This window comes from Synchiropus splendidus, chromosome 1, assembly GCF_027744825.2.
Source record: "Synchiropus splendidus isolate RoL2022-P1 chromosome 1, RoL_Sspl_1.0, whole genome shotgun sequence".
In the NCBI taxonomy this organism is placed as follows: Eukaryota; Metazoa; Chordata; class Actinopteri; order Syngnathiformes; family Callionymidae; genus Synchiropus; species Synchiropus splendidus.
Window position 1 is genome coordinate 35,863,654 of NC_071334.1, and position 27,717 is coordinate 35,891,370.

Consider the following 27,717-nt stretch of genomic DNA (forward strand, 5'->3'; position numbering starts at 1 on the left):
CATGTTTATTTTAAATAAACCAATGAGTGCAACAACAACAAACCAACACTTAAATAAAGCTTAATAAACTGCACAACAGAAAAATAATAACACAGATTATCTTGAGTAACAGTGTAGTGTGTTGTCTTAAGAATATCTCCTTCCTAGCTTTTTTATTTGAAAACTCATGGATGATGTCCACATGTGATGCAAGAGCAATGAGGTGATCCTGTCCCATGGATGACCACAGGTAGGTCTTGATGAGCTTCAGCTTTGAGAAGCTCCTCTATGCTGAGGCCACAGTCACAGACAGCATGTTTTCCACAGCCAACTTTTCCATCAATGTTTCACCCAATTACAGAATTGTCACCTTTAAGAATGATGGTAGTCTAAAACAGTCATGCCAAAACACAAACATAACAAAACATGCTAAATAAAATATTTCCATGAAACATATCTGTTTTATTATTATTATTATTATTGTTGTTGTTGTTGTTGTTGTTGTTGTTGTTATTATATCAGTAGCACACTGTTAATTAGGGCCCTATAAATAACAAGCTAAGCTTAGTTAATAAATCTTAAGTAAGGCTAAAATCAGTGTCAGATACGTGAGCGACAACTCCCACTGATCAGTGGCAGAGCACTGACAACAACAACATGCCCGCCCTGCCTCGCCACTTCTTAACTAAGAGTGTGGTCCAATGACCCAATACAACCAAAAAAACACAAGGCACATGTTACAAACGTTTATTTCTGACCGTGTAATAGGTGTAAAACAATAGGTGCTGGGATGGCCTTTAGCAAGAAACGGCCTCAGGGAGTGTTATTTTCTTATTTTTCACCATCCACCCTAACAAGTTTCTGGATCGGTAAATAGGCACTGTTCATATTCCTGTGGACATAAATGCTGCACGTGGTGTGAAAACTTCCAAAAAATGTTTGAAGCGTTAACTGCGCACATACATATGACAAGTCATGATGTCTTTATTATGAACCACACCATCCGATGTACACACATACACAGATGGTCTTTTTTATCATCACCACCTCGCAAACGCCTCATCTCGCGAGCACAGCACATCTCCCATGATGCTCCAGTTTCTTGACAAACACACATATCCCGCCGACTGCGCCGACTCCGACAGCTATCGGAAAAATGGCGGCAGCATTGCTGCTGGAGTTGGAGGTTTCCGAGCTTTCTAAACTGCCCAAAGCTGTGCAGAACAAACTCGATAAAGTTCTGTCGGACCAACAGAATGAAATTGACTCCTTAAAATCTCAACATGAGCAATTCAGGGTCGACAGCGGTGAGTTGCACTGGGAATTATAATTTGTAGCGTGTTAGCATTGTTTTTTTTTATCCTGCTTGTTCATTAAAGAACTGAACGTCAAGGAATACGTATTTTCGCGTCGTTTAATTATGATATCATATTTAGTTTTATTACTAAATCCCCTTTTTCCATCCATGTCTAATCGAACATGAGAGGAGTACATTTTGTGCCTAACCAATGCTAACCTTAGCCGTCGTACTTTTTGACGATGGATAAAAGTGACATTGACTTACGTCGATTGTGTTTTCGTCCATCCGTTGTATTTCAGAGCAACATTTCTTCGAGAAGGTCAAGCAGCTGTCCCAGTGCCAGGAAGATTTCTTGACCCAGTCACAGGAATATGGGAAACTCAAAGATGAGTTTGCCAAGCTAGGTAATTGTACCAGAGTTCGCGTTGCTTCAATCTTTCCGCCACTAAACGGTCATAATTTCTTTTAGGGGATGAAGTCAAACGTGTCCGCGAAACAAACAGCGAGTATGAAGCTGCCCAAGAGAAGCTTTCATTGGAGCAGGTGAACTACAAAACATTGTTTTTTGTTCTGCTGTTATCTTAATGTTGTCCTGATCTTGTTGTTCTTGATAATTGTGCATGTTGTCAGTGTTTGTATGATTTTATTAATTTTTCCAGCTATGCCTGTCACATTTGCAAAATTGTATGGTATAATTCAGCTTTTTAATTCAGCTTGTGTGTTGTTTTTCTCCAGTTATGGATGAATGTTTAGTTCACTCTCCTCATACATTGTGGTTCCATTTGGTATATGTATGAGATATATCACTGCATGACATAACATTGTTCCTGATACATAACTGCAGTACCATCAACATTTCTTTTTACGTTTCATAGAGACAGTTCTTGTTACTCTTGCCCCCAATTCCCACATCCCCTATTTTCCTGTACAGCAATTATTTGCAGCGGTAGGGATGCTTGTGTCTGATGTCCTGCATGTTCTCTTGTGTATTATCAATTCTCACATACTGTATGCTGAGTGGTTTGTATCAAAATTAAGTAACCTTAATTAATTATTAATTAACTAAGTTATTTTTAAAGTTTACAGAATGGCCACCCTGCTCCGTTTTACAATGAAAGAGGGACAATAACTACAAAAGTGGCCTTTCCTCTACTCCATTACACTTTGTTGCTCAAAAATATCAATCACAGATGCATTTAACTATTTGGAGCAGAACCTGCTTAACTGACTCATGTGTTATCTTGGCAAGGTGTTTTAGAGTGACATGGTAGGGTCATATGAACTTGATCCACTCAGCCTTTGTAGTCGGGTCTTAAGGAAAATGCATCCCTCTCACTCACACAGCCGAAAACACACATCCTCATTTCTCAGAAAGCTATGTAAACGCAGTCAAGTCACCGCACCACGTTTGCGTTTGTAGGTGAACAACTCTTTGAGCACGTAACCTTTTTTGTTGGCTTATTTTGAAAACTAATTTGCTGTTAAATGGTTGAACTGTGATCTTTCACATTCCATTGTATATGGGGTGACGGTTCATCTTTAGCTAACGCAGTAGATAAATAACATTGTGATGCACAATAGGACCCGAGCCCTGCATTCTCCCCCTTAGGTGAAATAATCTAGTAGTTCATAATAAATCGGCATTTCACAAATGTGACATTAATGTATATCCACTCAATAATTCAATAAGTCTGTTCTTTTAATGATGTTCCTGTGTTTTGTTTTCTGAATTATTTATACTGTCAGTTACCCTAAAACAGCCATTTCTCTCTAGTCATTGCTTTCGAAATCCAAGGAGGAACTTGAAGGAGAAAAGCGGGAACTTGTCCGGACTTTGGAAAGACGATCTTTAGAAGTGGAGCATTTGAATGGTATAGAAAAAGTGGTAGTTGTGATTGATTAGGCTGATGTTTCATTGGAGCTGTTTTCCCCAGATGACTTGAAGCAGCTGAATGACAAGTTAGTGGAAGTCAACACCTCTAAAATAGCCATGAAGATGAAGCTGGATGAACTCGAAGCAGCAGAGGTTAGAATAAAAGTAAGTCTGCTGTTCTTTTTTCCATTTATCATTATTCAAAATGAGGCTTGCAAGTTTTGCTGTCTCATTCCAGTACAAAGAAAAGCGAATGGAACAAGAGAAGGAACTGCTGCAAAATCAAACATCCTGGCTGAATGACGAACTAAACTCAAAGAGTGAAGAGCTTCTGTCCCTTTCACGGCAGAAGGGTAATGAAATCCTCGAATTGAAATGCACTTTGGACAATACAAAGGATGAGGTATTTGTCACTGGATGTTTAAGTTTGTCTTGGGATAACGATGATTCTAACTGATCATTTTTTGGATGTTATTTTCAACATTGACAGCTGAACAGGTCCCAGGATCAATTAACAAGTCTAAAAACTCTAAATGAGAATCTCAACAAACAAAACGAGGCGCTGGTCATAAAACTCAAAGAGGTGAGTAGCAAGAAATGTGTAGGCATGAGGAGATAGAAAAAGGAAAACGGACTGTTAACATTTGGATGATCCTACTTTGCAGGCCAAGGAGCAACAAGCCACGATGGAAGAGAAATTCAGAAATGAGTTGAATGCAAATATCAAGCTTTCCAATTTATACAAGGTACATCAGTGGTGGGAAGAATGTTGTGTGTAGAATAGAAATATCCACGTTACTTTATTACATAACCGCAATGTCAAGTGGAAGAGGAGGAGGGGTGGTGGTTCTTCATTTCAGAATCTGGAGTTTTCGATTTTTGTTGTGGTTTTCAACATATCTTTAACAGAAAACACTCAACAATGACATTTAGCTTGTCCTAACGCTACTGATGTCTTTAAATGTACCAAGTGTTGCAATACCGGGCATTCCTCAAATGATTGAGTGAGAACAACTGCTGCGCTTCTGGTGGAGATTGGCAGTTCCAAATCTTGTTCTGTAGAAATTGGTCAGACTTTCCAGTTCGGAAGAAATGCAATGGCTTGACAGTTTTTACTCTTAATGTATTCATTTTAATCTTGTACACTCTTTGATCCAAAGGAATCAGCAGCGGATTCTGAAGCGAAAAGTGAGGAGCTCAGCCGAGCAGTTGAAGAACTGCATAAACTGCTGAAAGATGCGGGAGAAGGTGCCCACATTTTTTACAAAATCTGAATTATGCATTTTCTTGAGATTGTGTGCAAGGTCTGTAATGAAAGTTTGTGGTTTTTCATTAAATGTTCAAGATATTGTTTGTTACAGCCAACAAGGCTCTGGAAGAGAATTTACAGGAAATAAACTGTGGCAAAGACAAAACAGTTGATGAGTTGAAGGAAAAAATCCGAATCCTTGAGAAGGAACTGGAAAATGCCAATGACCTGTTGTCCAATTCCAAACAAAGAGGTAGTATTTGATGTCCATTTGTATATTTTTGTTTTCTTTATGGGTTAACTTTGGTTTTCCAGTCTGTTCAACATCTATCCTGACAGAGGAGCAAGTGATAACCATGTCCCCGACTGCTGCTGTTGTGTCCAAGATAAAACCTGGAATGAAGCTCACTGAGGTATTAAAATCAATATCTTAATGTTGTAATTAATGTTTGTCATTCTGATTCTTTTTCTTTTCTGTTCATGGATGTATATTGAATAATTGTTTAAAAAAAACAGTCCCAGCATTAGGTTAAGAGGAATTTAGAGATTTGTTTTTTGAGTTGGTGGGGATAGGTTTCAAAGTTGCACATTGGTCTTTCGCTTTCAAATTTTCAAATTTTTTGACAGTTCTCAAATGTCACCTGTTTGGTCTCATTATTTATATTCTTGAAGGTTTATCAAGAAGTATATTGGGAACTTTTCTGCAATTGAATGTATAAATACTTTGTTCCTTCAGATATATTCTGCGTATTTGGAAAACCAGGAGCAACTGCAGTTGGAGCGGCTTGAAAACAAGCGAGTCAACAAGTATTTGGACGATATTGTGCAGGAGGTGGAGGCAAAGGCCCCCATACTGAAGCGTCAGAGAGATGAGCATGAACGCATGCAGAAATCTGTGGCCAGTCTCTCAGCCAAGCTTGAACAGGCAGTGAAGGTATTTACAACAGTTTTCTTCTCTTAACGTCCATGGGTCTATTATAAAATTTTAGCTGTATTGTTTTTTTAAAACACCAGTGGTTTTATTTTTTTTTCTTCAGGATGTTTACCGCTTGCAGAATGAGACTGATGAAGCTAACAAGCGCTCCTCAGTCCTGGAGAGGGAAAACCAAAGATGTGAAATCCAGATCAAAGACATGACTAAACAGGTGGGTGATGGGGGACAACTAATTTTGACTCCAGGCACTGGTACTAGAGTGGTTTCTCTTTCACACTAGTTGCGTGTGCTTCTCATTGAGCTCGAAGAGGCTCGGGGAAACCATGTGTTGCCTGATTCAGAGGTGAGCTCGGCCAACGTCAGCAGCACCTCAGAATTGATAAGCCAACACCTAGTGACCTACCGCAGTGTGGAGGAGCTTCAGATGCAGAACCAGCGCCTGCTAGTGTCACTGAGAGAACTAGCGGATGAGAAAGAGAAAGAAGAACTGGAGGCCTCTGTTGATAAGTACGTAAACATCTTAAAAGCAGAACAATAGTGTTATTTTCATGCTTTACTTGAAGCAGAAATATAAACCTCAGCTTTCGTCAAAGTAGTTATAAACACAAATGCGGTCAGAAAATCCTTATAACTACATGTGAAATGCTTTTGTTTATGAAATTGTTTTTCATTAAATGGTCGGGCCACACTTGGAGTCTAGCGTCTGTGCTGGCCTCAGTAGGGATAGGTAGGCCTTTCCGCAGGCATGGTTCAGCAAAACAGAACTGCAGACTGTTTTTATTGTTGGTGTGTGAGACTTATATATATTTAACCTTATATATTTGTGCCTTCATGTCCGCTAACAAAAGAAGTGCCAAAGATTTTGTTCAGTTCACATCACTTGATGTGAAGTGATTTTAATTTTTTTCTGGGCAAACATAGTAAACATGGAGATCAGGCTTTAATAATAAACTCACTTCATGCGGCAAACTAAGTTGATGAGTTCCCCCAAATTTCGCCCTTCACTTGTTTTCGTTTTTGCAACTTGCAATTATTTGTTTCATTTAGACATTCATATCTAGCTTGATGTTACATCTGATCTAATAAGCCCTTAAGCAGACTGTTTTGTCGTAGGCGTGCTGAGCTCGAGGAGGACTGGAAGAAAGCACTGGCTGAGGTAGAGTCCCTGAAGGAGCAACGTGGCCAACAAATAAAGTTGACTGAATCTATTGTAAGACAAAGAGACATGTACCGTGTGCTGCTGGCCCAAGCCACTGGTGTCAACTTCCCACAGCAAGGTAGTGCCAATTCTGAAATATTTTTGATCAAAAAGCATCTTCGATGCATATGCTAGTGCATTCAGCTATTCACACAGTAGTTGATACTATGTGTGTGAAAGAGCTCAGTTATCAAGGCAATCACTCAATAAAGGTTTGAATCTAGGCAACCAAAGAAACGTTTTGTCTTCTATCTAGACTGACTTCGTCAGTTCTGGTGAGATGGGTTGGGAGTCCAGGCTTGTATCAGACATGCTGAATGGTAATGACCAGGTGTTATGTAGTAGACTTCAAACCAGTGTAGTGGATGACAATAAGTCAGCATTATGCTAATGGTGTTACGTTGATTCAAATCTTTAGTTGGCACTAATATGCAGAATATGTGAAAATAAATAGTCGTTTGTTCTTCTGTTTAAGGGGCATTGCCTGAGGAATTTACACACACATCCACTCCTCGCCGTTCACCAGCAACGACTCCCACATCTGGAACCCCAACTGCACTTGTATCCATGGCAACAGACTCTGCTGAAGCAATGGAGGCAAAGGCGGCCTTACGACAGGTTGATTTAAAATCTTGTCTTTACTTAATTAGCCATACATCTTAAACTTTGTTCTTGTGTGTGTGTGCATACTTTCCTGTTTGTATCATTCATATTGCATTTAGAGTAAAACGAAAAACAAAATGTCTTCAGCTGCAGGATGTGTTTACCACATACAAGAAGGAGCGTGTGGAGAGTGACAAAGTGATGATGGTGCAAAGTGAGAAACTCCAGGAGCAGCTTTCCGACCTTCGCTCTCAGAATACTAAGATCTCTACGCAGCTAGAATTTGCCTCAAAAAGGTGTGTTTGGAAATCCTACCATACACTCCAACTAAGACAAAGGTAGCTTGTGGTGGCAGAATGTCCTACTGCAAATGTTTTCAGTGGCACTGCACGCATCAATTTATTTTGGATGCTTTGAGTTGGCAAAGTAGTGTGCAAAATGTTTACATGGCAGTATGGTGGTGATCTTTGTTTCTGTTTAATAAAATGTTATACAACCTACTTTTACAATAGTAAAATTACAGTCTCATCTGGTAAATCAAAATTCAGGTTATATTTGTTATTTTGCTTCACATTTTCTTTTTGCCTCCCCCACTTTTAAAATCCATGTAGGTATGAAATGCTGCAGGACAATGTTGAAGGTTACAGAAAAGACATTGCCTCTCTCAGAGAGAAGGATCAGAAGGCATCGTCAGCCGTGCAAAAGCACGAACAAACCATCCATACTCTTAATCAAGATCTTCAAACTGCAAAGGAGAAACTAACGATGACTGAGGTTTGACTCTCCTGTTGTTTTAGCCATGTTCAGTCCCAGAGTTTTCCATTGATAGAGAAGTTTGCACTTGTATGTTGATTTTTATATATATCTATATAGATTTTTTTTTTTTTTTTGCCTTAACTCTTCTTAGGGTCGTGCTGAGAGTCTGCGTAAGGAGAGAGACATGCTGAAGCTCATTGAATCTCAATTGAATCAAGAGAAGGATTCAATTCTGAGCCACCAAAAGAGCCAGAGCATGCTGCTATCGAATCTGCAGGCTATTCAGGTAATTGCTTTTGACTGCTGTCTTACTTATCACAACATGAAGATGATTGTCATCATCGATTGTCCTTTAGAGACAAACATTCTGCAGGACTGGCTATTTAGGTTGCCCAGATTGTTGGGTCAGGGACCAGGGTTAGGCCCTCGGAAATTGTATTTTTTTTTCCAATCCTTGTTGTTCATAGTTTTTCTTGTTATTGCAAGTTTCATTTCAGTCAATTAATTTTGCTTCTTCATTTGCAGGCAACTCTTGAACGATCTGAGACAGATACACGCCAACGTCTCAACGTCCAGCTCGAGAAACAGGAGCGGGAGATATCTCAGCTCCAGAAGAGGTTGGAGCAGGAGGTGGAGCAGCGGCATTTGCTTACCAGAAATCAAGATGTAAGAACTCCCTTAAAAAAAGAAAAAAGAAAAGGATAGCTGTGCAGATATTGAGTGCGTCATTCAAAATGAATTAAATTCAAATTTTATTGTTATTCATTGTCATAATTTGTGTTTTTCTGTCCCGCTAGTCTTGTTGTGGTAAAATGTGCACTTGTTTTCCTTGATGCTTTGTACAATTGGTATTCAATAGAGGCATTTAACAATATTGTTTCCTGAAAGGTCTGGGGGATATTTAGCCAGAGTGTTCAGCTTTGATCAAACTGTGGATGTACGTTTTTTTTTTTTTTTTCCTTCAAACAGATCCAGTTAATGGATGTGAAAAGGCAATTGGAGACCCAAGTGGCTCTTCACCAGAAAACTAAAGAACTGTTGAATTCTGCTGAGTTGGAGTTGAATACAGTCAGGTTCAAGCAAGGCACTGGAGATATGGGTCACCTCCTCAGTTCTCCCGCTACACCAATCATTCGAGGTAATAAACTTGAACAACCAAACTTGCAGAGGGAAATTCACAATGTCATAATTGTGAATTTCCCAAATGTCATAATTCCATTTAATCATCAAAGCTGTCCATGTTTTGACTGGCACCTGAACAAATTGGAATCAAATACTGTAATATTTAATATAGGTATTTTGTTGTAACAGAGATCTCTTGCGACAACTTCCTGTTTTTGCTAACAAACAGCACTGTGTTTTTCAATCCTCATTCAGGTTTGTCAATTTCAGATCAAGACAGGGAAGATGTGCAGGGTCGTCTGAGACTTGCTGAAACACGAGCAGAGGAGCTGGCGGAGAGCCTCCGTGCAGCGACCACCAACATGGAACAGTACAGAGCCATGGCACAGAGCTTGGAAGAGTCTCTAGACAAAGAGAAGCAGGTGCTGCTGTTATACACCCTTGAATCAGTATTTATCTAATTATGTCTCTGTTATCACGGACATGTATGAATAAACTGATTTGTTAAACTAGCAACCATCAATTGCATAATGTTGCTTAATTCTGATTTATCACACTGTGTATGAAGTTACAAATATAATAGTGAAAAATACTACAAAAGTAGTTAATTGTGCATTTTAATTAAATAATACTGACACATTTATGAAAGGACATAAACTATTGTAAAGAATCATGGTGCTCCAAACACAGACTTAAGTGAGTCATTAGCTGTTTTTTCTGAACTCGGCTCAGCTTAATTATTATAAACACAGATGCTTCCACTGTTCATCATTGTAATGCCCAGCAATGTCCAATAGTCGCCAGTGACAACATTTGGACTATGTAATAAAGATGTCGGGTTTTTCTGGGTTTTTTTGCTCACTTAAATGTGTTTACGGTTTGGCTTTTTTCTCTCCAATAATACAACTCTTCAGGTGACTGAGGAGGCTCGGTCTTCAATTGAAACTCGTATGAGAGAAGCTAGAGAAGAGTATCATAAGCTGGAGGAGAAACTTCTTGAAGCTGAAAAACAAAAACAAGACTTATTGGAGCAAAATAAGCAAGGCTTGGTGGCTCTGGAGGAGCAGGTAAACAGCATTTGTTATTTTGTTAAAACGGTTGGTGACTGACCTTTTAGTTGATGCTTGTGTATTTCGACATCTTTTTCCCTGTAGATGGAAACGCTGAGACAGAGTCTTAGTAATGCGGAGTCCAATCACCAGATGGCGCTATTGAGAGTGTCTAGTGCAGAGGCACTGCAGCAACAGGCTTTGCAGGACAGTCAGGCACAGGTAACAACTTTTCAATGACACAAATTCATATTTGAAGAGTTATTTAGATATTCTTGCCGCAAATATCAAACTTGAATTGCTGTAATCCAATGTGTGCTAAATATCAAGCTTTAAATCGTGTGTGCACGGAACCATCCTTCAACTTTGAATTCCAAAGCAGAAGCGTTGAGCTGTAATTATTCGCTTACCAATTTCCATTCAATATTGTGTGAGGTCATGAAGATGTCTTTTTTTGTCTGTTTAATTAGTGATTAAAGTTTTTTGTCTTGCACTGCAGGCCAAGCTTGCAGCTGAAGCCCAAGACAAGTATGAGAGGGAGATGATGCTGCATGCTGCAGATGTTGAGGCTTTGCAAGTGGCAAAGACCCAAGCATTACAAGCTGCAGCTGCTAAACATCAGCTGGAGGAGAGATCCCAGAGACTCGGTGTTGAGCTCCTGGAAGCCAGAGTCTCCTGGGAAGAGCAGGAGAAGATTCTTAAAGTAAGTTTGGCTGTTTTAAGTAAATGCTCAAGTATGATTGAGTCTCATTTACTCCTTATTTTGTGGGGGGGGGGGTGGATTTCTCTGCTCACACTCAACTGTCTTAACATGGTTTCTGATTTTTCAGGAAGAGATGTCCAAGCTGGAAAAGAATTACGAAGAGTTGCAAAGACAAAACACTCTCCTGCATGAGCAGATTCAGTCCATGAGTGCCAAGATGGTTGAGAAATTGCAACATGGTGTTGGGGAAAGTTCCCTGAATCTCTCGCTGAATGAGGAAGGCAAATCTGAAGACCAAGTACTTGAGATTCTTAGGTATTGCATTTGAGTGCTTTAACAAGTAGTTTGTTACTGTCTTTTACACTTGTTGCTTTCGCTTTGTCTTGTGCAGATTTGTACGAAGAGAGAAGGAGTTAGCCGAGTCTCGTTTTGAAGTTGCCCAGGGAGAGAGTTTGCGTTATCGCCTGAGAGTGGAGCACCTTGAACGAGAGCTGAAAGAAGTGACAGACAGTCTTAGGGCTGCAGAAGAAAAAATGCAGGTATGATGCCAATACTCATTATTTTCCCACACTTATGTGATTTACCACTGTAATGCATAGTTGTGGTACTTGCATCCAACGGCTGCAGCTCATGATCGCCCGATATCCGTGAAATTCATGTGGTCAGTGTTGTGGCCAGCACTCTGCCTCAATGATATGTGATCGGCAGCAAAGGTCCTGATCGGAGCATCCCTAATGCATAGTCATAATTTCATAAATGTAAGAATATTATTCCTAACAGACTAATTCTGTTTTATGTCTCAGGTTACATCAAAGACTCTCGCTCAGCATGATGAGCTGATGAAGAAAACTGAAACGATGAGTATCTTGATTGAGACAAACAAGATGTTGAGAGAGGACAAGGATAAGATGGAGCAGGAACTTCAGGAAACACAAACAAAGGTATTCCAACTAAGTGACTGTGCTCATTCAAGCATTATGTTGATATTTTTCATGTATTGAAACTGGGGTGCAGCGAACCGACTTTTATGGTCCCAATGCCGATACTTGGGCTTTGGGTATCAACCAATACCAGTGTTAAAGTAAACTAAGTAACTAAGTTTGGTTAAGTTCAGTTTAGTACACTAACTTTCTCTCCATGTAGTGGGATAACACTGGTCATGCTATGAGTAAAAGGCAAATTGATATGGAATATTTATTTAAACAAAGTTTTTCCCAAATGTTGCCTGCACTACGTGCTTCAAAACACAGTAAAAAGTATTTCTAGCAGAACTACGCGCGGCACCGCTTCAAATTGGACTGGAGAGGAACGAACAGACAACAGAAAATCAACCTGAAAAGTGACATGGATCCAGGAAAATTTCATAATAAGACAGGTTATTTTGATGCATTTTACTGTCAGAGCAAAAGGAAAATCAAAGCATGGGCTGCAGCTCCACGCTGTAGGAAATGGAAAACAATGTACGGCACCTGACTATTTGAGTGTGAATGCCTATCGTTCATGATCGATTGTACTTTTGACATGAACTCTAAACAGTTGAAAATGTATTAGATCCATCCATGAGACTGCAGACACGGTTGTCTGATCAGCTGATTTATGGCCCACTCCAGAGAATCGCAGACCCAGATGAAGCAGCATGACAAGATTGTTTTTTTTTTTTTTTTTGATGGTAGATCTAGTCTCAGGTTTCATTAATATAAACAGTTTAACAATGACACCTGTATTTACAGAGACTCAGCCATCATTTTATTTGATGATCCACGGATCTAAGTTGAATAGCGCATTCACACGTGATCTAATTTGTTAGTTCAGCGTTTCACATAATTATATTCTTAACTAAACTTGTGACATGTGTTTGTATAATTCATAATCGATCGCTCATCAAAGCACTTCCCTCACACATCTGCTGCAGCCTTGCATTCATTCATTCAGAAAAAAGCAAGATTTTATGTTCTATTTATTTATTTTGATTAATCTGAAACATTACTGTTGAATTTCTATCAGTTGAAAAAGATGGAGCAGGAAGTTCTTCCGATTCAGCAAGCTAACACGGAACTCAGTGAAAAGAGTGGAATGTTACAGGCTGAAAAGAAAATTCTGGAGGATGAGATAAAACGCTGGAAGAATCGCACTCAGGTGAGAGAAAATTTTGTTTCTTATCATTGACACCTATTTGCCATGGTAGTAATTATGGTTATTTTAACCATACTGAAATTTTTTACTGTCGTAGTCCTGTTGCACCATGTGTCAGCAACTACCAGTGAAATGATTAGAATGAGCATTTGGATTTACTGAGTTTCTGAGAGAGCGAAAAATTTGTGCGACTAATGTTAATCTCTCGTTGGTAGCATTTGGTGAGCCAGCAAAAGGATTCTGATCCTGAAGAGTACAAGCGGCTCCATTCCGAAAAGGAGATGCACATTAAACGAATCCAGCAACTCGCCGAAGAAAATAATAAACTTAAAACTGAGGCAACCAGGTGAGGAGGCTCTTTGTGATTACATCTGTATACGATCGTCAATAAAGAATAGTTGAATTTGTTCTTGCTTAAGCATCATGGATGATGTGGTAAAGTACCAAAAATAAAAAAATGTCATCTCAGTAAAATCTACATTTTTAAATATACATTTTTACCTCATGCTGTTTCTAGAAAATGTTTTTAAACTGTTGCTTGGTTTGTTGTGTATCCAAGTTGGATGTCATTTCACCTTGCATAATCTCTTCATGTTCTCTTCATTTGGGTCAACTTTAAATGATTACGATTTGAAGTAGTCATCCAAAATGCTTTTTCATAATTGATCAGTCAATTTATTCACCTCTGTCTTCAGATCCAATAATCATACAGTTTCCCTGCAAAGCCAGCTCCAACATCTGCGGGAGAGTTTGAACAAGTTAACAGATGAGAGAAATGCTCTAAAGAAGGAAGTAGAGACAAAGAATCAGGAACTCCTGAATAAGATTCGGACCGTGACACAAGTGAAGAAAATCGGTCGTCGCTACAAAGTTCAGTATGATGAGCTCAAGTTGGCACACGACAAGGTAAAAGAAAAGATGATTGATTCGAAAGTTTGGAAGGAGAAGTCATCACTGTCTTCTATTCAGATGGTGTCTGAGGCTGCTGCAGGCCCGTCTCAAGACGAGGAGGCCAGGCAGGCCTCAGAACAGGAACTGCAAAGTCTCAAAGATGCTCTTATGCAGTCCGAAGCAAAGGCCAAAAAACTGGAGGGACAGTGGGAGACGATTAACAAGGTGAATCATCTCGGTAGTTTCACAAATTAAAGGTACATTCACACCAAACCCGACTTTGTGCTACTCTCATCTGTGCATCCGTGCGTCCATCAGATCCTTTAGAGTAATCTTGGTGAGTCAGTGAATGCCAGCATTCAATAAGCTTCTCCTTCCATTTCACTTCTTTGTCTTGTTGATGAATTTCCTGTCTCTGCATCGATCACCATAAAACTGTTCTCTGTCACATGTTATCGTAGCTCTGCATTGACTTGGCATGTAAATCACTTGCTTTTGTGGCAGAGATCTTGTTTGGTGTGAACGTACCTTTTAAACTACGCTGTGCCTTGGTCATTTCCAATTCTCACACACACACATATTTCTCACAGGTGGTAGTAGAGCGGGAGGCAGAGACGCGTGGCGCTCAGGAACAGACACAGAGACTGCAGTCAGAGCTGACCAGGCTGAGACAGGAGCTTCAAGATAAGGTCACTCAGGACGATGCACTGAGGCAGCAGATGACTGATAAAGAGGAGAAGACTAAGAAGGCGATTGTTTTTGCAAGGCAAAAAATCAACCAGCTCATAGGTACGATGGTACTCAACATTTTAAGCCTTTTAATTCAAACATTCTTTGAACGCTTTGTCTCAGACTACTCATTTCTTCAGCTGTTAAGGAACAACTGAAAAAGGAAAACGATGAGCTCAAGCAGCAGCGTGAGGAGCTGGAGGTGCGAGTGAGTGCACTCAAATCTCAGTATGAAGGGCGCTTTAGTCGCCAGGAAAGAGAACTGAGAGAACTTCGAGGACAGCAGGAGAGACAAGAACAGCGAGATGAACCATCTGAGGCAGGACCAAGCAAGGTGAGTATTTCCATTCTTGGCAGCAGCTACCAGTTACCTAATTCCATCACTAATTCCGCCTCTGCTTAGACACAGGAGCAGCAGAGGAGCACAGAACAGAGACAGATAAGTCTGAAGACAACCCCTGCTGCTGACAGGGGCAGGTACGTTGGAAAGCTAGAGATTCTTTATAAATCATTCAACTGGCCTCTTTTATGTTGGTTTGAGACAGTCCCTTTTTTCCCTCCAATATTCTCAGTGCTAGCTCTTCTGAGCCTCCCACCGCAAATATAAAACCAACGCCTGTCGTGGCCACTGCCAGCAAACCGCCTGTTAATCCTGGTAACAAACCCACTCCAAGGGCCAGCATCAGACCAATGATCACCCCGGCCACTGTGCCCACCCCAACACCCACTGCAACCGTCATGCCCACCACACAGGTGGAGACCCAAGAAGGTAGGTTTAGAAATTAAATCATCCACTTTATAAGTAAAACTATATAGTTTCATTGGCCCTCTGACTTGTACTCGGGTGCAACACATGCATTATATTCCAGAAATAATAACAATTTCACATTAAATTAAATTTCTTTTTGACCAACATGACTAAGACGTAAACGTTACATTATGTGACGTGATGCGCAGCAATAATTTTGATTCTCACACCACTGATCAAGAATGTTGTTCTCCATGCCACTAATCTTATGTGATCGCATGCGATTAAGCCACACATTTTTACAGATTGTGAATTGCTGATCTAGTCAGCGGAGATGACCGACCGATGAGCCAAGTCTGAATTTCGTGGTTTCTGCTCAAATCTCTTCCCAGACAGCTGCCCTCCGAGCTCAATTCAAACTGAAATGGATTTTCTGAGACATGCCTCAGTGTAGGAAATCCTTTCCAAAGTTTGAAGTAATTTAGGATACAGCGTTAATGACAGGGGGAGCCAACTAGTCAGAGGCTAGAGTTACTGTTTCACACATCAACATGTTCATGAAAAAAATCCTGAGATGCCAACATCCTGAGATAAGATCGTAGCGTCTAAATAAACAGTTTTCACATTTCTGGAATTGTTGCAGACACAAAAGAGGTGACCTGCGTGAATCATGCAGAGTCTATGAGAATAGTTTTTGAATGTTGTGGAGGGTATTTCTGACACAGCCATTCCAACTGTAAAATGCTATATTGCCCGTTATTAGTCTAATTCTCTGTATTAATGAGCCGCTGATCGCTCACACACACTTTCCACCTTCACATCCCAGAATCCACTCATTCATACATCTGTCTCTTTCTCTCTTTCTTTCTGGGCTATTGCCAATTTTTGAAATGCCCGTCGATAGTGATTTTTACATTTTATTTTGAGTAAACCTTCAATGTTGCTTTATTGAAAAACAATATCCCAATTAATGCCAATAATAAATAAATAATGCATAAAAAATAAAATTCATGAGTCAATAAAAAAAGCAACAATTTAGACGTAACGAGTAAGTAACAGCAAAACAGCTCTTAAGTGTGCCAAGCTTCTATCAGTCCGACAAGGACTGAAAAAGGCTGGCCGTTAAAAAACCATGAATTCCATGAGTTTCCTTGTAGCCGTGTGCTTCTCACCACTCAATACAGCCAGCACTAATCTGTAGTGACCGTCTCTCATCTAGCATTTAGCATTACCATCTTTAAACTTTTGAGATTTGTAGTGTTGTAAGGCATTACTGCAGTCAAACTCAAACTTGCCTTCCAAACATCTCAGCTGTGCGGAATTACTTCAGTCCTGGGTTGTGCAGTATCTACAGTATATATGAGTCAGTTGGAACCCGAAGTACATGTGAAGTGGAGCGATTAGTGTTCGCTGACAAAACATACAGACTTCTAGTTGCATTTTCTAATTAATACACAATCAACAATAATGGTGAAAAGATATCCAGATGTCCTTAAAAAAAGAGGAAATGGAAAACAATGTACGGCACCTGACTATTTGAGTGTGAATGCCTATCGTTCATGATCGTTGTTTTAATTGTACTTTTGACATGAACTCTAAACAGTTGAAAATTTATTAGATCCATCCATAAGACTGCATCTGTGTCTTTCATAGCTATGCAATCTTCAGAAGGCCCACCAGTGGAGCATGTCCCTGTGTATGGCAGTGCCAGTGGCTCTGTGCGATCAGCCAGTCCCAACATCCAGACCACTTTAGCGAATCCCATGTTAACCGTCCAGCAAACTCAAACACAGGCCACTGCATTCGTCCAGCCAACACAACAGCAAAGTGTGACACACTCCGAGCCCGTGAGTCAAGAGCTGCCCACTGTTGTGATTGAAGCAACAACAAGCTCACAGGTGGAGTGGCCCTCGACATCCTCCACCCCGTCTGTGTTTGGCACTGGTGAGAAGCTTGAACAACTAATAATTCATTCATTCATAATTTCCCAAACTCAATCATGTTGAACCTCTAGTTTCAGCAACACCTGGAACATCCTCATTGTCCAAAAGGCCCCGTGATGAAGAGGAAAGTTCCACAATGGTTACAGACACAGAGACTACCCAGGAGGAGAATTCCCGTCAACCCATTGCAAAGAAGCTGCGAATTATTCAACGGGTTGGGCCAGAGGTGAAGTGGCTTGACTGTCTAAATAATTTGGATAATCGCAACCAAATCTTATTTTCCTGCTGGAATTTTCCAGGAGGAGATAATGGCTGAAGAAAGTGCTGAGGCCGAGGGTGTGGCACCATCCGACAGTCAAGATGATGCCGAAGCTAGTCAGGTAGGCAACTTAAATCAGACATATCAAGTTACAAATGGGGGACTGGCTACATCCAGTTGAGAAACATTGATAGGCCAAGAACATTTAAGCACCAGAATTTCTTTATTGCCTGAAATGGAAAAATGGATTTGAAAACATCTTTGCCCTCTGTTCTTCTGACACTGCAGTCAGGGGAATTTGCTGCTCTAGATGACAGTGAGGAATCCGCTGCTGCTTCCCGAGCCATCATCAGTCAAGATGTTACCATGACACAGAGCGAAGTTTCTGAACAGCAGCAACAGCCTGAAGTTATTGTTATAGTGACTGACACAGAAACTGAGGATGACCAGGAAGAAGAGGAGGAGGAGGAGGAAGATGATGAGCAGGTTTGATACATCTGTGAAATTGTATCATTTGGCAAAAATACATCGTATATCATAATGTTCTTTGTTTAAAAAAAAAAAAAAAGGACTATGAAGACGAGGATGAGGAGGACGGTGATGTGGAGGAGGATGAGGAGGAAGAAGGTGATGAGGAGGAAGAGGAGGAAGATGATGATGGAGGCATCGAGGAGGAAGAAGACAGCAACAATGGCAGCGGAGATGAAGTTTATGAAGGAGACGACGCTGAGGTGGGCAAAAGGCACCTTGACTCCCATACATTCACTGCCTACCTGTTATTAGGGAGTTGCAGTGTTACAGTAGCCAATGATGGAGACACATTCTTCCTTCTACATTAAACATCCTGTCATTGCAATTGTCATAAAAACATTGGGACCTTTGTGTCTTCCTCCTTATACTTGCCTTTCATAAGTCAGGCACCAGTTGTAGCCAGTGTAACCTTTTATTTGTCATGTATGGAACATCATGTATGGAAAAACTTGCTTAGCTTGCTTGACGATCTGCCTGCTTGTTATACGGTACCTTTTCTGGACCATTTATGTTTCCAAGCATTGCTGTTATTTTCTTTTTCAGGGAGCTGACGTAACTGACCCAGGCACTGAGACAGAGGAGAGTCTGGGGGCGACGGACTCCACCCAGAGGCCAGCAGATTCCCAGACACCCAGCTGTAAGATCCAGGAAACCTTGTTAAAGTCCTCACTACACTCTTTAAATGCTCGTCCCACACCCACAACTGTCTCTGCTGCAAACTAGCTGTCAGTGTGTTGTTGATGACTGAGAGCGAGAGCTGCAGCTCAAGTTGTGCACAATTGTAAACGGCAAACTCGGCTTGAACTTTATCCATAGTGAAGCCAGGGGGAAATTTTAATTTGAGAACAAAGCACATCTTTTTGCAGTTGAGCATGCTTTCCAATTACATCTTATTGAGGCTTCTTGTTTTGCGTCGTTTCATTTTTCAAAGAAATATTTGAAACTCTGCTGTATGAGGAGAAATAGTTTGTCTTTAGTCATTTGCAGTTCTTGTGTATGTACAGAAATCTGTAGAAAATGTTAACATATTCAGCACACATTAGCTGTAGTTGGTTTTAGTTTTAGACATGTATTTCTAACAATTATTTATCAAAATGACTGTAGATCCGCTTGTCATTGCGGTTGTTTCTCTTTAATACCAACATTGTTTCTTTTATTTAACCTATGTTTAACTTTCATTGCTCAATTATTTTAAAACTTCTATTTCCTTATAATGGTGGAGTTGTGTTTGAAACATGCTCCTAATCTTTCAATTTTCAGACGGACTGTCTCGTGTTTCACCGGCACTGTGCAGCAGTCCCTACAACTTTTTATATGATGTCTCAATACCCTTGCTGTAATTTAAGGTCTTCATGTCCAGTATAGTATTGAAAACCCAAAACTCAGCAAGGAGTTGGTGCAAGTTTAGTAGTGTACAGTTTAGTAACGTGTAATTGGGATACTATCCAAACACAACTGCACTCCTCTGCTTCAGTCGAGGTATCAGCTATGGAGACCTTCTCATCAGATCAACCGCTAAGTAGCTCTGGAACACGCATGCCTCTCTCTCCACGAAGACCAACCCATCAACTTCCTGCCCGTCTAACATCAGAGCTGGCACTGTCCTCTCAGGCTCAGGTTGGAAGTGAAGGAAACAGAATTTTTCAGGGCTGCCTGTGTTATTACAATGATCTTTTTATGATTGCAGCGTATCCCTGCTCGACGCCAGTCAGTGGGAAGGGTCCCGCAGCTCAGCTCTGCGAGCTCTGTAAGGCAATAGTCAGATTGAAAGCCTTACATCCTCAAACAGAAATTTGTCTGTTGCAGCACTTTTTCGAGGAGGATGATCGAATGGTCCCTAACCCCCCCACTTTGGTGGTTTCTCACCACTCTGATGGTTTTGACCAGACCGTCCAGTAAGTATCTGTGTATTGATTTTGAAAATTCAAAAGATGTTAATATTGGCTGAATATGTTTTCCATATTCTCTTGACCCCCGGGCAAATTATCATTCATGTGTGACATCTTAGTCCTTCAGCTCCCACATTTGTTTTGAGGACAAAATCTATTATCTCTTTTAAATAAAACCGTGCCATCGCATTTGAGGGGTTGAACTGTGTTACGAGTTATGTTTTGGCATACAAGACTGGATAGTATGGTCAGCCAACAATTAAACATGTGCTCTGTTTTGTCATCAGTTCTCCTCAAGTTGCTGGAGTCCCTCGCTTCCGTGCAGCAGATGATGTTCCTCAGACTAGCAGCTCCTCACACTCGGATGTAGGCCAACTCCCACCACATGGAGGTACTCTGTCTCCACCTGTTGACAGTTGGTTGAAGCATCTTTCCCTACATCTGCTGATTTTTTTTTTTTTTGTTACTTTGTTATTCAGCCCACGGTTTATTTGAAACTTCCATGTTCCTTACATCTCATGACGATGAGGCAGGTGGACGGAGTGTTCCCACGGGACCGATGCAAGTCACTGCCCAAGGTATCAGCGCTTTCCTCTCTCATTCTTTTTAAGATGGCCACAAATTATCTGGCCTCCAGAGTGAGCTGTGAACAGCAGGTAATGGCTTGCATCAGTCTACTCCTGGGACACTTTTCTTGGATGATGCATGCGCTTTTTATGCAACCGTCATGTAGTGGTACCAACCGTCCAGAATTATTAGAACCTTTTCTTTGTCCACTCAGTTCATTCAGTCTTTTCTGAAGCGGCCCAGTCCGACATCACAGAGCTGACATCCCAGTCCGTTCCCACGGTCAGCACGTCAACTCCGAGTCTGGTAGTTCCAGGAGCTGCCAGCACGAGCGAGGAGAGGGAGGATGTCTTTCTGGAAGCTGAAACAGACAAGTAAGATGCTGAGGGATGCTCTTTGCTGCCGATCACCAATACCGATCAGCCAGAGTGCCCATCACCACTGATATCGATCACATGGATTGACAATGAATTTGTAATCAAAATGATGAGACCTTTTGTGTTCATAACATGAATAAAATGAACCATTAAGTCATTTTGATTCAGACATATTTTATAAACCTCTTCAAGGAGGCAAAAAAAATCAAAACCTTTCAAAATGCAGCAATTACTCTGTCACAAGGACAACTGAAAAGCAATTTATTTGACGTGAGACATCGCAGGTAAAGCTGCTTGTAGTGGGGCCCCGAGAGAGAGGGAAAGCACTCGGCAGAAGCAGCTGTCTTCCACCTCTGCGTTTATCAATGTTCCACTCCGGAAGTGGCAAAAGTTTCAGATTCAGGTGGCTAAAGAATGCTGCATCCGACATGATACAGAAATGGATTCTTCAAACACCCGAAAATGGCTGGTCATCAAGCTCTTGCTTAGTGTTCCAAATGTCCTGCTAGGACCTGCAATTGTTGCTAACCGTTAGCTGAGCTAACAGCCTGCTGAAGAGGAGCCAGCGGTTTCACTTTCATGAGCCCGGGAACTCTCTTAAGCTCTGTCAGGTGCTGGTGCTTTAAATGGCGTACTCAATTTGTGGCGGTGACCCCTTTTAACGCGCTTCCCTGCAGAGCATTTTCCTGGGCATGTGCTGCAGGATGCAAACTTTAAATGAGCAGACGCATCATAACCCTCTGTGCTTCATCAGAGCACAATGACAGGCAGTGGTCGGCATTCACCAATTACACTGAGATCTGTCGATCATGAACGGTGGCCGATCGTTCGGAGCATCCCTACATTAGTTTGTCTGCTTCTGGTCTTTTGGTGAACTTTTTATGTTCCGTTTCTAGTCCTGAATCGTTGGTGGATCCTGTCATCTCCCAGGATGATGTGGAGGAACCAAGTCAGCCGTCTGACAAGTCCAACCTCCCTTCCACCAGCCAAGAGCCCTCATCCAGCTCTGCAGGTAGAGTCCAGCTACACCACCATCTACTCACAATTACTAATCCATTATTTTAAAATGACTGCAAATGCTATTTGAAATTTTAGATACCTGCAGTGCTCCAGCTCAACCCTCCAGACCTGGACCGGGTAGACTGCAGCGCTGGCCGGAGAACCGTGGCGGCCGAGGTGGTCGCATGAAAAGAGGAGGTAACTCTTATCTTATAGTGCACCAGGTCCGAAGACATATTTAGTATCAGTAGCTTAACAAAGCAGGGATGTTGCTATTTGAACAAAGTTAATCATTTGATATAATGATGATCATATGTGCTATTATTACAGTTTTAGCTTGTGCCAGCATCAACATGAAAGTCAAGACGGAATCCACTCACTTTATTTTAAAATCCAATTGTTAAGATTTCATACACTTACAACTTTGTGAACAACATTCTTTATTCCACAGTTACCCCAAATACGTCACTACTTATCCCTCTGTGTAATGTGGGTGTATTTGCATGCCTTACTTTCTTTTAGTATATTTGACAAGAGGGCCAAGGTGTAACAGCACAGAATTCCATATATGCACATTAATACCTTTTTGTCACAAGCAATCAAAATGTAAGCCTTTACAAAATGAAGTAGAATACTGACAGAGGCACAAAAAAACCTTGACAGAAAATATCTAATACTTCTACATTATTGTAGTAATTTTCCTTTAAATAAGCTCTTCACTCCCAACAGGTCAAGCGTTTCCTTCCCGTGGACCTCATGGCAGAAGGTTGGCCAGATGAAGCTCTGACTGGGAACTTCTTCCCCGTTCCATCTCACTATGACTTCCATTGTAATATGATTAGAGCGTATCATGTGTGCTGAGTGTTTTTAAAGAACATATTAAAACTCCAAACAATAACAAGAGTTTAGTGCTTTAGTCTTATCAAACAACATTGGGGCATTTGATGAAACTGGCAGGTTTGGAGGTTTCCATGACGGGATGGCCACCATCCATTCGGACCTTGTAGGACTTTGCTGCAACACAGATAGTCAGGGTGAGAGGACCATTCTGCTTAAGTACGAACAGCAAACGTTGCTTCTCCAGTGATGTCAGCGACCAGGCTCTTTTTCACTTCCTTTGCTGACAAAAAACAAAATGTGCAGTAGCCATCGCTGCTTCTCCTGTGCTTTACTGGTCACACACATGCTTCTTGTCAGAATGTCAAGAGTGATGTGATGATGCAATGAAATTAAAAGGAAAGAGTCGCACCCAGTTTGCGATGCTCAGAGAGAAAGGGAAGATTTTTTTTTTAATTGTCTGAGGTTTAAGTCTCTAAGTTTGTCTTTTCTGATCAATACACATCATTCTGAAAACTGTCATGAACTGAAAAAGAAACTGTGCAAACTTACACCCGGAGAAGACGTAGTACTTGTACCCCTCCATCTCTTGCTTGTCTGGGATGGACACTGCCGCAGTGACGGTCGGTGGGAAGCCTCTCCAGCTTGTCCTGATGTTGATGGCTCCCTCTAAAACTGAAACTGTAACGGTAGAATTTGCAAGTTTTTACTCACCTGTTCCATAATAGTAAGTTGGTTCATTATGCTTGGCACATAACGGACACAAAACCTGCAAACGACCAGCGTTTTTTGTTACCTGTGTGACGAACCCGTCTGTTGTGAACCTTGTGAATGGTGAAGTGGGTTTTTTGCCCACATGTTGGATGGGTACCAAACTGGTAGGAGTATTTCTGCACAGTCCCTCCTGATAGAAGAGCCACAAACATTCAAAATGAAAGGAAATTACTTTGCTAAATGTCGCCTTCTCGCACCTCTCTTGAAGAAGTACACAGCCTCTCTTCTACTGCGATGTTGAGGAACTGACAGGGCAGCTGTGATCGGACCCCGAAGTCCATCAAAGCCAGTCTCAACCACTTTTGGGTATCCAGAGTCCAAAGCGTCATTTTCAAACCTCCAGTACTTGCCTCCCTGCACACATGAATCCATTGGTTCTGATTGAGACAACAGCATTCTGTTAAGTTTACCTTGAGGATGTACGTTTTTCCCTGGCAGTTGCAGCGGGTGAAGACTGTGTCGATGGGGGACGGCACTCCCCAGACTTGGGTGATATCCCGGGCGGGTCCTGGAACTCTGTTTGGGTCCAGGAACCAGAAGTGGTGTCCTGTCGGTCAGGGTTATTTTAAAATCTGTCCTTGTGTAAAATGTTGAGGCTTATTGTTGGACACACCTCTGAAGACCACCACGGTCCCATTCCTCAGTGTGGTCACTCCGCTGATGGGGCGGCCACTGCACAGGTTTGTGTCGTTGTTGTCGTCTGGGGGTAAAGAAACATTAGTAAACATGCCGTTGAATGGTTTTATCAGGTGTTAGTTTTTCTGGTTTTCCTGCCTGTTGAGGTTTGAGCTCTCCCTCAGGATTTTTAGAAAGACTCCTTTTGATGTCCATATTTCTTCCAATGTTGCCTTAATGAGCAGCGTCATTTTTCATTACCACAATGCGATTTTAATCTGTCATTTAATGATTTGCTCAAAGCAATGTACTTGGAACTGTTTTACTTTGAGATTGACAATACTGCTCTCACCTGCTTGGTACTCTCCTGGGGTCATCTCAGGTTCAGGTATAGGTTTATCCAAATTGGCCTTGGTGGGTTCTTTTGTTTCAGTCTCATCTGTGATGGCTGCAGGAGTCGTTGAAGGAATGATGGTTGTTGCTAAAATCAAACCTAAGGAACAGGATGGTGAGTTTAAATTCAACCAGAAGTTGCATGCACGTCTGTTAGCTGGGTTGCGACCTCAAACTTCTCTGGTCAATTAGACCCAATGTCAACAAATTTCAAAACTTTAGCGCACCATAGAAATGAAAAGGAAAAACCAAAAACATACGAGTTGTGATCTCCGTTTGCTCAGAAGTCCTGGTGGAAGATCCATATGGGATGCGCGTCATTAAAGTGGTTCTGGGTTCTGTAGATGACTCTGAAGAGCTCTGCGTGACTTTGTCTGTCTCTGAAGGTGCTGTGGACATTTTCAGCGTTGTCTGGTCTTCCGTTGTGGCGCTTGGCGGTGGCTCTGACGTCATCTCTATGGAGGTGGTTTCGGGCAACAGTGCAGCATTACTTGTCTCTGAAAATTCACACACGTTTATTTTACTTTCAGTCAACCATAAACCCAATTCTCATCAAGAAGTAAGTTGTGAACTTAGGGTTTCTGGGTTTCAGCTGCTCTGTGTGACAGAAAAATCTGGAAATAAGCATTTTGTGTGTGTGTGTGTGTGTGTATATATATATATATATATATATATATATATATATATATATATATATATAATTTTAATAACATATTGGGTCATTTGAGATATTGGCAGGTTGTTCTTTTGGCTCATTTTCCAATTTTTTTTTTTTTTTTTATATCATAAAATCACATGGTCAGAGTCATGGCATTCGCAATTTAAATGCAATGCTGTAGTTCCTCTTTTTAACTTGAGGTATGCCCTTATATGCCCTAAAATGATGTTGATTAACAGGAAGCTCACATCAAATAAAACAGCAGATGTATTAATAGTCATCACATTACTCACTGGCAATCGTGCTTGTGGCATCTGTGTACAAGATATAGGAGCTGGTTTCAGTAGGTTCAAGGGTGCTCTCTGTTGTGTGGGGTTCAGTCGTAAGATCCCACTCATTTGGAGGGGATCCACTGGTGCCTTCAGGGAAGACTGGGACTTTGTTTGCTGCTGCTGGAGTGTGAAAACACGTTCACATCTTGTATGAATAACTTCAATAAGTATTTTTTTTTTTCATGTGCTTTTCTTACCTGGATCATCTTGTGGATATGAGGTCGGATCAACTGGGCCATCTTGGCGTGAGAAAGACAAATTAAATCAAGACATGTACAAGAGCCTCATTCTTCGGTTCCAAATGTCTCAACATATAACAGGAATGCAGAGGTAGCTACCAAAGCTTTCCTCAATTAAAATGTCCTGCTCTGTGGCCTCCCTTGGCTGAGTCATGTTCTTTCCTTCCCACGCTCATGACAACACTGCCTTGTGCTTCTGCGTCCAGTTTGGCCAGCGACAGCCACAGTCTGACACTAATAATAATCTTCTCCCAGTAGTCAAGACACTTCATTAAAGCAAAGAACAATCAACACTCAATAACGTCCTCTTGTTTCTCGCAGTTTCCACTGTGGAAAATATCACTTTACACTGCTGAATTCAATCCTTTTTTTTATTAGATTTGAGACTATACACTTTGATTGTAATTTTCCCACCAGCTGTTGTTACAGCAAGTCTTCCACCTCAACCTGTCTTCTTCTTGTCCTCCTTGTCCTGTCACCTGGTATCTCCATGTCTGACATTCTCCACACAATACTGTGTGTGTGGGGAATTGTGAGTGAACCCCACAAAGATGGTGTGAAACTTACCCTCTTTGTCACAGTAGCCATTGTAGTCTGGACAGCACTGCTTGTATTTCATACACTCTGTGTCGCAGCTACACTTGCGACCTCTCTGAAAACTTTCTCCGCATCGGCCATTGCAAGAGTTTTCTGTGCGACATAAAGAATGGTATCACATGTTATAAGCCTTCTCACATCTTGGACAGGCTATGTCTGCTTGTGATCTTTGAATTAACCTTGTCTGAACAACATAAAAGGTTAGAAGCTCTTGTTTTCGAGCCCAAAAAATACTCGACTGATAGATTAATATCACGCAAGTAAAGGAGCGTCGTGGTGATGTGTCGAACAGCTGTAAACAGAAGAACGTGGTCATTAACAGTGGGTGAGATCAAGTGGGTTTTAATGCCACTGTAACTTTTTTTTCACCTACACCCTTCTCAGATGGCTTCTGCGGAGGACCAACGGTTCTGCTTTGAGTCTCTCAGTCCAGGTGGACATAGCTCCTCGGTCTTCAGCGAGTAACAACACAATACTGCCTATGATATGTGAGTAGGATCTAAAGCTTTGCCATTTGGCTCATCTTCTTCACCAGAACTGATTCATATGATTTTTACTGAAAATTCTGCAGACACCTAAGAGAAACTCATTTGGATTACATCCTTTCATGACAAATAACCGTGATGCCAAGCTTGTCTATATATCAGTCAATGTGCACCAGCACTACGTATGCATCGGTCACATGACAACTCACTTTTGGTACATAGGGACTCGTAGTCTTTGCAGCATTCTCCATATCTGAGGCAGTTGTAGTCACACTGGCAGATGCTTCCTCTGTAATATCCGTCTCCACATCGTCCACGGCAGCTTGCCACTGAGCATCACAAAATAAACGAAGTGAGCACCAAGCTCCAGTGAGCAAAAGTCAATTCAGGGTACACATACAGAGAACCCAAGTCTGTTGGATAATAACAAGCCAACCACACATTCAGCTTGAAATGAAGTGATGTCACCTACACTGGGCAGCACCAGAGGTCAGCGTGCAGGCAAGAAGGGCAGCACTCCAGAGCACAAGAGAAAGCATTTTCTACAACCTGAAAATAATAAGAAGCTCAAGTGTGCTGCTCTTCCATAAGTTGTAAGACATCCAAATGTCTCCTACCTCAGCAGCGCATCCGTCTGAAGGTGAGGATTAGAGCCCAGCTGCTTTTAAAAGCCTCGGCACCTCTGGTCTGCATTTAAACTTGATGATCTCACAGCCAGAAGGGAGGAACTTCCAGGATGGGCTGTTGGTCCAGACCGTTGGAAGCCCGCCACATGTCCTTGCCAGTCTGACATTACACAAGACAAACAAAAAGCACATAATAGAAAGATTCCGTGGTGTTCTGACAAGGGTGGAACCTCACACATGATGTTCCTGAGTCAGAGGAAGAGGTCTGAGGGAGACAGGCAAGTGGCAGCGTCTTTTCCAGAGGTTCATGTTGTCCCGGGGCAACGTGA

At 41.4% G+C, this 27,717-nt stretch overlaps 2 protein-coding genes across 5 annotated transcripts; one reads left to right on the top strand and one right to left on the bottom strand.

Moving 5' to 3' along the window:
• The first annotated feature begins 1,114 nt into the window (after positions 1 to 1,114).
• Positions 1,115 to 25,756, top strand: tprb (translocated promoter region b, nuclear basket protein). Of its 4 annotated transcripts, none has more exons than XM_053854736.1 (51): positions 1,115 to 1,286; positions 1,579 to 1,683; positions 1,749 to 1,822; positions 3,054 to 3,150; positions 3,214 to 3,317; positions 3,391 to 3,555; positions 3,643 to 3,735; positions 3,818 to 3,898; positions 4,313 to 4,400; positions 4,514 to 4,654; positions 4,717 to 4,814; positions 5,138 to 5,335; positions 5,439 to 5,546; positions 5,616 to 5,842; positions 6,449 to 6,612; positions 7,009 to 7,151; positions 7,284 to 7,432; positions 7,748 to 7,910; positions 8,044 to 8,178; positions 8,418 to 8,558; positions 8,862 to 9,030; positions 9,270 to 9,436; positions 9,929 to 10,081; positions 10,169 to 10,285; positions 10,563 to 10,766; positions 10,894 to 11,081; positions 11,158 to 11,305; positions 11,570 to 11,707; positions 12,771 to 12,902; positions 13,115 to 13,245; positions 13,595 to 13,805; positions 13,869 to 14,015; positions 14,381 to 14,579; positions 14,660 to 14,853; positions 14,929 to 14,996; positions 15,092 to 15,288; positions 16,921 to 17,211; positions 17,282 to 17,436; positions 17,510 to 17,590; positions 17,758 to 17,955; positions 18,039 to 18,200; positions 18,544 to 18,637; positions 19,475 to 19,617; positions 19,688 to 19,747; positions 19,807 to 19,895; positions 20,177 to 20,280; positions 20,369 to 20,467; positions 20,671 to 20,830; positions 21,730 to 21,845; positions 21,929 to 22,030; positions 22,562 to 25,756. In XM_053854736.1, exons 1-51 carry the CDS (start codon positions 1,136 to 1,138, stop codon positions 22,609 to 22,611), a joined length of 7,092 nt encoding a protein of 2,363 aa, XP_053710711.1. In that variant the 5' UTR covers positions 1,115 to 1,135; the 3' UTR covers positions 22,612 to 25,756. The 4 variants fall into 4 exon arrangements, with proteins under 4 accessions (XP_053710711.1, XP_053710712.1, XP_053710710.1 ...); XM_053854737.1 differs by having other exon boundaries at positions 9,285 to 9,436; positions 14,923 to 14,996; XM_053854735.1 differs by having other exon boundaries at positions 14,923 to 14,996; positions 22,562 to 25,217.
• prg4b (proteoglycan 4b) lies at positions 22,231 to 27,448 on the bottom strand. Its single transcript, XM_053854743.1, has 14 exons — positions 27,380 to 27,448; positions 27,235 to 27,311; positions 26,972 to 27,091; positions 26,248 to 26,370; positions 25,639 to 25,680; positions 25,403 to 25,561; positions 24,712 to 24,948; positions 24,411 to 24,551; positions 24,057 to 24,143; positions 23,854 to 23,990; positions 23,641 to 23,797; positions 23,466 to 23,573; positions 23,222 to 23,350; positions 22,231 to 22,846 (listed from the first exon to the last, which is right to left on the bottom strand). The coding sequence occupies exons 2-14, from the start codon at positions 27,299 to 27,301 to the stop codon at positions 22,755 to 22,757; spliced, it is 1,599 nt and encodes a 532-aa protein (XP_053710718.1). The 5' UTR covers positions 27,302 to 27,311; positions 27,380 to 27,448; the 3' UTR covers positions 22,231 to 22,754.
• Between the last annotated feature and the right edge of the window lie 269 nt (positions 27,449 to 27,717).